The sequence below is a fragment of the Pan troglodytes genome, chromosome 11 (genome assembly GCF_028858775.2).
Source record: "Pan troglodytes isolate AG18354 chromosome 11, NHGRI_mPanTro3-v2.0_pri, whole genome shotgun sequence".
NCBI lineage: Eukaryota > Metazoa > Chordata > Mammalia > Primates > Hominidae > Pan > Pan troglodytes.
The window spans coordinates 97,406,211-97,419,460 of record NC_072409.2 but is presented as its reverse complement, the minus strand read 5'-3'; the positions used below and the strand labels follow the sequence as shown (position 1 = coordinate 97,419,460).

Genomic DNA, 13,250 nt, shown 5'->3' with positions numbered 1-13,250 from the left:
CAAGATGGTGAGGAGGGGAATCTAGGTACTATCAAGATCATGACCCGATTACTAGATGTCCTCACAGCACCTGTGTTACTGAGAATCATGACCAATTACTGAAGTGTGGAGGCTATGTATGATTACAAAAAGCAGGAATGAATCTAGAATGTTGATTTAGGGCCAGTTTATGAAGCGTCTTGTATGCTATGCTAATAACTTAGACTTTACCGTATATCCAATGGCTCTTCACCTTTTTTGAAGAATTTGATAAAAGCTATAAATCCTCTCTCCAGAAGTATGATATAACACACATATACTCAAAATGTGGCATAGAGTTTCTGAGAGTTCACAGCCCACCTGGCATTTATTAACACTACTAGGTCCCATCAGCTTTAGGCAGTGGAGCCATAGAAAATCTCCTAGCAAGGAGTGAACAGTTGAGCTTTGTATTCTAGCAAGATAACTGGGAATGAGGAAGAGGACAGACTGGTGGGAAGAGAGGCTGGAGGTCAAAAACACCAGATGGGAAGTCAATTGCAAAGTGCCAGGCATGAATGGTAGTACCAGAATTAAGTCAGTGAAAGTAAGATTGGATGGGGTGAGAATGGAAGAGAGAGGGATTTCAGAAATGGAATTGATAAGACTTGATGTCTGATTAATTATAAATGATGTTGAGCAGTTAAATATTTTGTCGTTATCTCAATCTTCCCCACTAAACTGTAAATCCTCTAAAGGTGTTGCTGACTCACGCAGGACTCAGGGAATGAGCAGAAATGAAAACATAAGCATGCAGGATTAGAAACTTCACATTCATGTGAAAGCAACGGGTCCCTCAAAAGCCAAGAGGCAGAGGGCTGTGAGGTAGGGTAGTGACCTCTGAGACTAATCACTGCTTATGGACACAAAATCAAATAAGGAGCTGTTGAAAATAGTAAACCTGAGTAAGCAGTGATTAACTTGTTGGTTGCCATCTCTACCTTACATGGTTTCCTAGCCCCAGAGCACCTCCTAGATTGCTAAGAGACTAGGTTGGTTTGCTTTACACTTATAATGGGAAAGTATGACCAGAACCTCAAAATCAACCTACTCCCAAAACTGCAAAATTTGCCAGAGTGTTCCAAATATCCAGGCTGCTGCCTGTAGTTACAGCTACTGGTTAAGCTAGAGGAAAAAGTTATCTATTGAAGGTACAAAGATATGGTAATTGAGAGAGCTACTGCTTCTTAGAACAAAGTCATCTAGGTTGCAGGTACAGAGTTTTTGATGGACTTCATCTCCTAGTGTGTGTGTGTGAAGGTGGGGGAGTGATACCTATTTGAGCTGGAGAACAGAAGAAAGTCCCTGAAATTGAAATTACTTGGCAATTTTAAGTTACTGGATATTTCTCATGGTCTTGCTTTCTCCCCCACCTTATGCCTACTCTATGCCCTATGTACCTTTTTGAGAGACAAATGACAAATATGTAAACATTTAAAATAAAACATATTTCCAGGCATTTCATCATTGATTAAATATTTGTTGAACTCTTACATTTTCTTCAAAATGACATTCTTAATAATTATTTCAATAACTGTAGGTAACTCAAAAATAGAAAGCACCACCCCTGCCTTCAAAGAGCTTCCAGTCTAATTGGAAAGATAATTGTTATATAGAATGATAATCCCAAAGAGCTACAAAGTCTTGTTTTAATTTATTCTATACTGATTCTTTGTAAACTAGTACTACATAATGGGACATCAAGTAACTTCAGGTTAAGGAGAATACTGCAATACTAAGAGCTTATCATTCTACTTTTTCTGAGTAAGGAGAGCTGAACTTAAGCAAAAGTAGAAACAAGAATGTAAAAAAGAAGAAAGCATAATATTAAGCCAGGGAGAATGTTTTAAATTTCAATCCCACACATTCTACAATATCTGGATGGTATTTAAGAGAGAACGCATCCAATCATGAGTATAGGAATAGAACTTAAACCACATCCAGCATCCCATGGAACTTAATTCAGAACTATTACACCACATTTTTTTCTTGGCTCACATGGCACAATAGTCAACCAAAGAAAAGAGAAAGTTCTACCAAAACCAAAAGCTGACTTGTTTGAGAGTGACATGAAGTTAGCTAGTCATTTCATGCAGCTTCCCTATTATCAGTTATAATTTGGGTTTTTTTGCCCATCAAACCCTAAGCCATATTAATCTATTAACGTTCTAGTTTCCTCAGCAAATCACGAAATGAGATTTTTCTCCAACAGGAATTCTTCCGCTATGATTCCAAACCCCAACATGTGCTTTCCAGAGCCTCAGATGTTTCCTTAGTTCTACAGCATGTTTTGTAAATTCATTTCAGCTCAATTTGCCAGTGCTGCAGAAAGTATCTATGGCTGATTGGAGTCACAGTTTGGACGGACCTCTAGTTAGATTAGATGGAAGTGGAAACTAAAACTTCTAACTGGCTCACCAGGAAGTCAGGAATTCACAAAAATAGCAGAGAAGGAATTTCGTTTGAGGGGGTGTTTCAAACATGCCTGTTTTGGGGAGTGGAGGGTGTGGAAGCCCTAGGGGGTGATTCTTCACTGTTTTCCTTGGTGTTGGGCCTACATATTATTTTCCACTGGAGATTTGTTTTCTAAGTATAGGAAAAAGAAGAAAACAAAAAACAGCAACAGCAACCAGGAACAGTTGCTTCATTTTTAGAACTCAGGTAAAATGGCTAACGTTTCACACCTGAGGTGAAATAGTATCAGGGTTTAAAATATCCCTACAGTCCAGGGGCCAGGAAGGTGGTGACTTCCTTCAAAAACATGAAATAAATGAATTTTTTTAAATGACTATAGTTTCTACAGGATACAGTTCTCCTGTTTTCCACTTTTCCTTTGTAAAATACATGAATTACCAGCTTCAGGCTTCTACTCCTAATTGAGCACTCTCTAGGTCTAGAAGCTCAGCTATTATAGTTATTTTAAAGAAGATTATTATCACAGAAAAAGAGAAACAGACTGACAGGCTATTTCTAGTAGAAAATCTCCTTTAGTCTTCCAAATTAAAGGAGTTTGAAATCTCTATCAAAAAAAATGCATTGTAATATTTATATTAATATTCTCTCAGTCTTATGACAAAGCAGTTATAGTGTTTCCATTTGCTAAGTTTGTGCTTTTAAAGTAATAGAAACTGAGAATGATCAAATATTTTATCTATGCCTTCCCTTGAGATAAGCTGATTCAAAATATTCAATGGTCTGTCGAAAATTTCCTGAATACTAACCTTTGTTCATATCAGCAATTATTGATTTTAATTCAACTGGCTGTGAAATTGTGTTCTGTTGAAGCTTTCCAAAATGCCCAGAGGTTTCTCAGCAGTTTTCTAGATGAGCTATAATCCAGGCTTGACCTTGGATGGAATACAAAATAAAATCAAGTTACCATAGTTCTGAAATGAAAACCTTACTGAAGTATTTGACATTGAACAGAGTCGGATTTTTGTTTCCTAAAAAGTGATGAAGCTGTTTTAATTTCATCTCCAAATTGTTATCCCAGGACGAGAAGGAATTCTGAGAACAAAATAATTTTTTAGAAGAAAAGCAACACCATTCATTGTCATTTTATACAAAATTCACATACTGATAAGTACTGTTTGAAAAGGAAAGAAAGGTCAAAATATGAAGCTAGGCAGAAAGAAAAAGATACAGACATAAAACTTGGCTTTACCAGATATTAACTATGTGACATGAGCGTGTGTGCATTTGTAGCATGGGGGTGGGGGCAGGGAGTGATAAAATAATTGGCACTGATATGCCGGAAACTATGCTAGGTACTTCACATGTGTTCTCTCTGTTAATCACCATATTATGAGAAGTATCAATGTTCCCCCCAACCCCCCTTTTTTTTTTTTGAGATGGGATTTTACTCTTGTTGCCCAGGCTGGAGTGCATTGGCCCAATCTCAGCTCACTGCAACCTCCACCTCCTGGGTTCAAGCGATTCTTGTGTCCCAGCCTCCCAAGTAGCTAGGATTACAGGCAAGCGTCACCATGCCTGGCTAATTTTTTGTGTTTGTAGTAACGATGGGGTTTAACCATGTTGGTCAGGCTGGTCTCAAAGTCTTGCCCTCAGCTGATCCGCCCGCCTCGGCCTCCCAAAGTGCTGGCGTGAGCCACCGCGCCCGGCCAATGTTGCCATTTTACACATGAAGAAACTCTGGCTTAACGAGATCTGACAACATGTCTAAGTTCAAGTTTACCAGTATATGACTAGGAAAGTCCGTCTCACTCTAAAGTCTGTGCTCTTTCTCCTGCAGCATGATACAGGTTGTTCAACCTCACAGCCTCAATTTTCTTATTTGTAAAATAAGGGAAAAAAATGCTCACCTGACCTGGGTCATTGTGAGGATTAAATACAATCATTTGTCTAAATGCTGGCATGCTTCCTGGCATGCAGGTACTTAAGAAACCCCAGTTTTCCCTCACCATCAACTCTCCAGGCTTAGTGCAGTTAGGCGCCTTAACAGGAATACGCAAAAGCGCACTGGAATGTGTGCATAGATGCTGAGAAAGCAAAAGGGAGACAGGTACCCAAAAGTCCTCCTTGGCCTGTATAGCTTTTACACCCTGTTACAGAATTGACTTTTCTCTTCAGTAGCAAGGGACAGGCTTCATGCAGTGGCCTCTGAAAGACCATGCACTGTGTCACTGGCAGTTCATCATATCTCCCAACAGTGCAGCTGTGATAAGAACCAGATGATCCAAATTTCCTAAGCAAAGCCAGCAGCAAATATCATCTGGGAAGGCGCATGCCTCAGTGTCCACACACTACGCTCTTTAAGAAAGTACATCAAAAAGCTAATGGACTTTTACAAGAGCCCAGTTACTGCTTAATGTCTGTGAGCTCTCAGGAGCAGGGAATCACAACCCCTACCACATACAGTTGGCGGCAGAACCAGTATTCCAAGTTGTTAAAGAAGCCAAGGATTAGATAAGATTTATAGAGACCTGATGTGGGTAGGGCAGCTAAAAATGGAATCTGCAGATTTGTTTCCAAAGCTTCAGACATGGCCAGGATGTTTCTGTGTATAGATTGCTCCACTTCACGTGGGCAGACCACAGGAAAAATGGTTCTCTCATCACTGGGGGAGTTGCCCCTCTTTTTAATATAGAAGTGTGTGACATCCATTTGATACAGCCACATACACAGCTCCAGAAAACTTAAGCTAAATGCTGTCTGTCTGGAAGTGGAAAACCAGAGGTTCAGGTACTTTCTTGATGATCTTAAAATTGTGAGTGCCATTCTTTGCCTTCTCTCATAGCCCATTTTGTTACTTCTGAGGATCTGTTGACATCTGAAAAACACTTCTCTTATACTATAACTTCAGCTGTTATATGACTTCAATTTTACAAAAAACTATCAAGCATTTCCTCAGCACCTACTTTTTTTTTCATTTAATTTTATATAGCTTGACCTCTTGTTTTAACATTTGGAAAAAATATTTTCCAAGTACCCTGTATATGCGTGTCTCTGAGCAAATATAACTCTAGTCTTTTATTGCTAATTTCTGCTTCATCTTACATCTTTCATGTATTTGATAACCTGTCCAGGTTCCAATGAAAGAGGCTATGGATAAGTGGTACATAGGAGGTCATTCTAAGGTGAAGTGTCTATTGGGCAGTGAGCTGCAGGGAAAATATTGCTTCATGTGATTACTCAAATTGTTTAACTACTTGTAGCTGTCAGGCTTGGAGCTGTTCACCTGAGACTTTGTTGCTGCAATTGGCTCTGGAATTAACCGCAAAACTGTCAGATGTAAACCACGTTTAGATAAGCCAGTAATGGCAAGAAAATGACACCATTCTGAGGTTGATGGATGTAGGAGAGCTCTTCTAGTATTTGTAGGAGGCATATAACGATCTGTGACCACAATCTGTATTCCATGAAATTGGCATTTACTGAGGCTAAGAACGTCTTGACTGGCCAGGAACGATGGATCAATGGAGTTGGGGGGTTGATTGCTGAGTTTCTGAGAAGACAGCAGTTGATTCAGAAGTCTTATCCAACACTACATTTAAAGGTCAATATGTGGAACCAAAGATCTAAAAATGGCTGAACTGTTTCTAAATTTAATAACTCAAGGGGCCTAGTCAACTTTCATAAAATTATAGAGCCAAAACTCAGGCGCTTCTTCTCTCAGTGGATTTCTCAAATGCTAGATCAAAACAGCTGCCAATTGTCCATTCTCACTCATCCAATGCCTGTAAAGTAAAATAGTTGCTGTAATAAGAAAGGGTTTTATAATGGCCTTTTCCCTCAAGTTCAATATGAGATGCACTCTAGACTTTTTATGATACATCTACTACTAGTGAAACATTGCCTTACATAAAGAACTTAATAGTTGTTCTTTAGTTCCTTGTCATTGATATTAACAGCTAAAGACCATCATCTCACATGACATTGCTGCTGAAATTTCCAGCAGTGGGGTCAGGGATAATCTTTTGATCACTGTGTTCAATAGCATCCATAACCTTCCTTTTGAGACATTGAATTAAAATATTACATTTATCTGATGAAAATCATTGAAAAACATTGGCTGGCCTGTATAGAAGAGCTTAGATTTTTGATTTCAGAAGCAATCAGCGTTACTTTTAGGCAACCCATTATCTACTCTTTATTTTTCTTCTGCCTCTATTTCCCCTGCTAGATGCAATTCGAAGTTTACACTTTAGAAAATTGCTGCTGTAAAGTTAAAAGGACTGTACATTCAAAAGTAAAAGAGAAATGGGGCCGAGCGTGATGGCTCATGCCTGTAATGCCAGCACTTTGGGAGGCCAAGGTGGGTGGATAGCTCGAGCTCAGGAGTTCAAGACCAGCTTGGGCAACATAGCGAAACCTCGTCTCTATGAAAAATACAAAAATTAGCCGGGCATGCCGACAAGCACCTGTAGTCCCAGCTACTCAAGAGGCTGAGGCAGGAGGATCCCTTGAGCCCAGGAGGTCAAGGCTGCAATGATCGTGTCACTGCACTCCAGCCTGGGCAACAAAGTAAGACACGCTCTCAAAAAAAAAAAAAAAAAATTAAAAGAGAAGAGAAATAAACATGTGTTCTACCAGGGCCAGACACAAAATTTGTTTATAGTGAAGAAAGTCTTAAAAACTGCAATAAACAAATACTTCTAGATTTTAAATAATCAGAAAGGCATCTCTAAAAAGTCATTGCTGGTTATAGATGTAAATGTCTGGCACAGTTAAAAAGCAGAAAAATCACTTTCTCCAACATTAAACATGGATTCCATTGAAATGAATTATGTTTATTCTACTTGTTAAAAGAAAACTTGGAGTTTGTTTGACTTTGTGAAATAGACCTATGACTTGCTTCTGGGTTTGCATGAGATCTCATTCAGAGACATCGTGGGCACTTAATATGTGTAGTTGTGCTGAAACGTGTAATATGTGATGAGATAAGATGCTTAGCAGTGAAACCTCACCATTGAAGCTTTTAGTACTTCTTCAAACAAGGCACATGAAAAATATCAAGGAACTTTAGCACAGAGTTTGAAACAATTTGTTTTTCTAGAAAAACAAAATCACAACCATACATTATTTACCAAATATCTTACCCAGAGAACAGCCAGAGGGAAACTCTCCAAGGATTTGGCATTCGAGTGTTCTTATCTCATATGAAAATGCATTCTGCATGTGAATGCTGCGTGTGGATTTTCTTTAGTTTTGTTTTGTTTTGCTTTTGCAGTTGTAGCAACGGATAGCATCAAAGTTTGTAATCACTCATTTCAATTACTGCATGAATCCTAACGTTTGTGATACTGGTTTCATCAAAGTCATATTGAATTTGAGTAAAATGAGAGAAATCGCATTGCAGAGATATATATTTGTCACTTAAATAGAAACTGCTTCAGGAAAATACTGCACCTCTCTCAGTAGTCAGCAATCCTATCTTCTATTCACATGCAACAAACAAAGAGTTAGATGATACACAATTAACTTTTTAAAATCTGAGGGATGAATTTAAATGGGCTATGGAGAAGAAATTTGTGTATGCATACATCATTGGCAAAGAGTCTTTGATCTCTCACTGTTTAAGTTCTGAAAGCAGAGCACCTCATATTGCAGTGATTAAGGATTGATTTTAATAATCCTAAAAACCAGGCTTTGGAGCTCAATAAATTCTTCCTTTCAAAAGTACAGATTTTGGGGTTACCAGTGTGGCTCCGTTATCCATGCTTTGCCACATTTTATAGGAACATAAAACTGCTAGCAGATTACATCACCAGGCAGATGCAATATGACAAGAGGCTGCAAGGTCGTACTGTGGGAAAGTCAGGGATTTCAGGGAGATGATACTTTACAAGCACGGTGTCTCAACTAAACTCAAAGCAAAAAGCCTGGTGCCTTATCAGTGTACCTCCTGTAAACTTTCAGAGCCCATATATGTTTATACATATTAATAATAAGTAATAAATAATGTTAAATAATAATAGCAACAAATACTTATACAATGTAGTGTTTATTATTTAGGCCCTATGTACTTTTAAAAATGTATGTTTATATTTGTTTTTGTGCTAGTGAAATGTACTAACACAAAATTTAACATTTTAACTATTTTTAAGTATATAGTTCAGTGACATTAAATACATTCACATTGTTTTGCAGTCATCACAACCATCCATCTCCAGAACTTTTTCATCTTCCCTAACTGAAACTCTGCATCCATAAAACAACTCCCCATTCCCCTCTCTCCCAGTGCCCCCCATTCTAGACACAGACACAGACATTTCTGTGTCTATGAATTTGACTATTCTAGATACCTCAGTAAGTGGAATCATGCAATATTTGTTCTTTCGTGTCTGACTTATTTCACTTAGTGTCATGTCTTTAAGTTTCATTCATGTTGAACCTGCATCTAAATTTTCTTCCTTTTTAAGGCTGAATAGTATTCCATTGTGTGTGTATGTATATATATATATATATATATATATATATATATATATATATTTATATATATATATATATATTTATATATATATATATATGGCACATTTTGTTTACATATTCATCCACTCATGGACATTTGGGTTATTTCCACTTTATGTGCTTTCTATGTATCAACTCTTTTACTGCTCAAAAAGATTCATTGATTCATTCATTGTTGTAGTATCTTTATTATCTCCATTTTATGATAAGAAAACTAAAGCATATGAGATTGTGTATGTGCCCAAGTTTATAGAGCTAGGAAGCTCTAAAGCCAGTATTCCATCCCAGGCTGGGTAGATCCACAGTTCCTGCTCCTAATCACTGTGCTATCTCATCTCCCTTTCCAATGATTCAGGAAACTAAGTATAGCATGTACCAGTTGGAAAACCATTTGTATAACATCCTAAGGCCAGATTTTAAAAGTTCAAGTACAGGTTTTAAAAGTTCAAAGGAGTAGTCAGTTTAACAACCGCACCCCATAGCAACTGATTTATAAAGGATCCCATTACTACAAAATAAAAATTAGCGCTCTGCTCCGGCACTAGTTCTAGGTGGGCTAAGTTCATTTTGCTGGTCTTCCTATATAATATGTGCATGCGTGTGTGTGTGTGCAGTAGCATGGTTATAATATTACCCCAATTTGTAAAAAGGGAAATTGGGGCATAGGAAGGTGGTAAGTTACTTGTTCAAGGACTCATAATAAAAAATAGAACCTGTACCCAAACTCAGATAATTTGTAACTCCAGAGCCTGTTCTCTTAACTATAGCACACATTTTATCTTTTTCTTGAATGTGAAGTACAGCATTGAGACCTGTACATAACCACAAGTATTCTTACAGTATATGGAAATTTTCCTAGAAAGCCTGTAAATAACCAGCAAGTCTATTTGTCAAGAGGCAATCCGTGCATTGCTAAAGTTATTTGTATAGTTATTCCAACGAGCACATCTGAAAACTAGGAATGCAGTTGCTTTATTAAAAAAATTGTCGATGGTATAAAATATTGTTAGATTTTGGGAAGCAGTTTAGTGTGCACATGCCAAGCTTCTCAGGACAGAAATACCTCTGAGAGCAGCTTCTTTCCTTTCACTAAGAGATGAAGAGTACACTCATGAACCCTGAGCAAAATTGTGACTTCAAAGCAATTGATTGTCTTCTAACCCAAATTCCTGTTTCTGGCTTCCTTTTCCATTTGTTCCATTTGTACAACCTCATGCCCACTTCAGTCATTGCCCAGGGCCCTTAAGTTTAAATATCCCTGCCCCTGAACATATAGGCATTATGAAATGGAAAAGAATCCGAGAATCTGATTGCGCGTTTTCATTCCTAGCAAAGCCACCATGTACACACGTACAGGCCAGTCACATTTTAGAACACATGTTTCAGGGTTCCATGGGGGATATGATGCTGACCATTCTTTTGTTTCTCACAGAGTTCCAGGACCGCACGCTCCGAGGAGGACCGGGACGGCCTATGGGATGCCTGGGGCCCATGGAGTGAATGCTCACGCACCTGCGGGGGAGGGGCCTCCTACTCTCTGAGGCGCTGCCTGAGCAGCAAGTAAGTCCTGCACCCGTTGGGGGTCTTTGTGAGAACCAGAGGTAGCCGGTTTGAGGCATGCTTTCGCGATTGGGTTTATGGAGAACATTTTGTGGCTTACAGATCCAGATAAAAGAAAAGAATTAAAGGAACGTACAAATAATTAAATTTGTGTTCTTACGTGTTTTTATTTGTGTTCTTACGTCCATCTCCAGCTGGGTCTTTATATACTCTTATCAGATGATAAGCAGTAGAGAAACTTATCATCTTTACCAAGCAAATGTTATCTGTTTTCGTGTTAGGAGTGGAAGGAGAATTTATTGTTAGGAATGGTTCTGGAATTATTAGCTCTATGACATATTGTACAGTATTGGTGTTAGTAGCATATTGAGTTTATGCTGGATTTTTAGTGTTACCAAGTACTTTGCAAGTGAATAACATATTGGTTTATTTTTGTAGATGTCCTAATAGCCAGAAGTTTCTTAAAGTCATTCAGTTCAATGAATGATGAATTTTGAATATAAGGAAGTTTGGAAAAATAGAAGCTTCAGTGGAAATTGGGTCAGGAATAGCGAAAGGGATGAAGAAGGTAGACATGGGGGTGGCTAATGACATCTAAGCTAAAAGGAAAGGGCCTGAGGCCTTAGAATGGAAATTTTTACTTAGAGTAATAATTTAAAACTCCTTCTTGAGCTGTGTGGTCTATGACTAGATCTGTCTCCAAACTATAAAATATAAAGTACCATGGTAATATTTTTAATGAAAGATTTTATTTGACTATGAAAAGTGTTATGTATAGCAAGTAGGAGGTTTGATCAAAATTATTGTATATACTATATTATAAAACAGGAAACAGAAAAAGAATTCTAGACATTTCATAAACAAATAGCAGAAAGTGGTGAGACAGAGGTTCGGAAAAATGTCAACTTACTTTAATAAGAGTGAGAATTTCTTGGAATCAGCGTCTGAGTCTTATTCCTTTCTGTCTCCCCAAGGCCTGCACAGGGTCTAACAGATATTAGAAGCCGGATAGATGGTTCTTCATTGAAACATGAAAGACCATTTTGGCTCCAGGGAGGTCTCACTGGAAATGTTATAACCTGAGATGTATCCAACAAGATACCAGATCAATTCTGATATTTGGCCACTGTGGCATTGAGGTGTGCACTAAAAATGGGTCAATGTGATTGTATCTACCAGCAGGTTTGTTTGTCTTATTTTTGAGGCCAGCTTCAAATCAACGAGAACCTTGAGCTGATAAGAAAGACTAGACTTTTGCTCCTTATGATTCACCTGCTCTCTTAATCTTGAATATACAAAACTTCCAAAACCTGCAATGTATGCTGCCACACGGTGATGATGTAACTGATAATATTCATACATCAGTAAAGCCAAAAAGTATAAATTTAGAATGTTCCTGTTATTTAGTTTTCTCAAATTAGCATCCTTGAATATTTTATAGAGGTGAGCCAAAACATGTGTCTCACAAAACTGATAAGAAACAAAGGGGAATTTTCATATTGTCTCAGTGATGTGTATGTCAGATTGAGGTAGGATCTTTTACTGAGTGAGAGACTGAGAAGCAATTTAGGGAATACATTAAAATCACAAAATTCTGTCATTCAGCAAATAATCAAATATTGATGCCATGCGAAATTTAAAAAATAAACAATTTTGCCACCTAGTAAGTTAAAGGTCTAGGTGTTAGGGCTCTATTATGATACTACAAAAGATATCAGTTGTCTTCTACTTATAAAGTATTAGAAAAGTAGAATGTAAATGCTGAAATTATAAACATATAGAAGATATGTCCCTATTTTACTTTCAAGTATTAAAAATATATATTCAGTAATCTCATACAAGGCTGAACAAGAAGCTTAAAAAATGGGGCGGAGGTAGACTACCCATTCTTTAGGAATTTGAAGAAGAAAAAAAGCCTCCAAATAGAAGGCATTTCCAAATCCAACAAGAATATAAAGAAATATTAGTTTCTTAAAAACCAGTGCTTAGTATGGACTGATACATTATACACATGGATATGTTCTATACTCTTAAATTCTGGTCATTCTTTAGCAAATCAAAAACTTGTCATCATCATTAACTCTGGAACAATCTGGATAGAAAATGTAATATATATTTTTAATTGTGAAAGAACTATTTATATATGCCCTATCATATATTTTGACATCATTCTTCAATAGGATTTGTATTGTTAGGCTAAACTGTATTAATTCTGATCCTTGTAAGACAAACAACATAGAGGTTGATTTAGCTGTTCAGTCTGAGACTCTAGTGGGATTTCTGGAGACAAGCAGCTCATGATATGACCACATTAGCATATTACCTCTGTGCCCTAATGAGTGAAATCTTACAGCTACAGATTTTAAAAGGAGCAAAACTAAGACTGAGTTACTATCTTGGGGGGTGTATTGATTGTAGAAAATCTGCATCTCCAAGGACAATTTAAAGATCTACAGTGACTAAGTAAATACCTTTATAATAATACCAAATAAGTATGTTACCCATTGAATGTTCCTGGATGCCATAATGCTGACTTTTAAAATATTAGTTGGTGCAAAAGTAATTGCAGTTTTTGCTATTACCTTCAATTCACCAACCCAATACTTTAGTTTTTATGGCAATTACACACTTATTTTCTAGAAAGCACAACACAATATGCTATTATTGAACAGCTTAGATAGTTCCTGCTTTGATTCAAGACTTTTGTTTATGTTGCATTTTTCAAAACAAGGCATGCATAT

At 37.4% G+C, this 13,250-nt stretch overlaps 1 protein-coding gene across 4 annotated transcripts in view; it reads left to right on the top strand.

The window, feature by feature from the left end:
* Positions 1-13,250, top strand: part of ADAMTSL1 (ADAMTS like 1) — a 1,017,570-nt gene that overhangs the window by 599,743 nt on the left and 404,577 nt on the right. For all 4 annotated transcript variants that reach the window (XM_016960664.3, XM_016960663.4, XM_003312011.6 and 1 more), the window contains one exon: positions 10,382-10,509. In XM_016960664.3, coding sequence (XP_016816153.2) covers positions 10,382-10,509 — 128 coding nt within the window. The remainder of the gene's footprint in view (positions 1-10,381; positions 10,510-13,250) is intronic.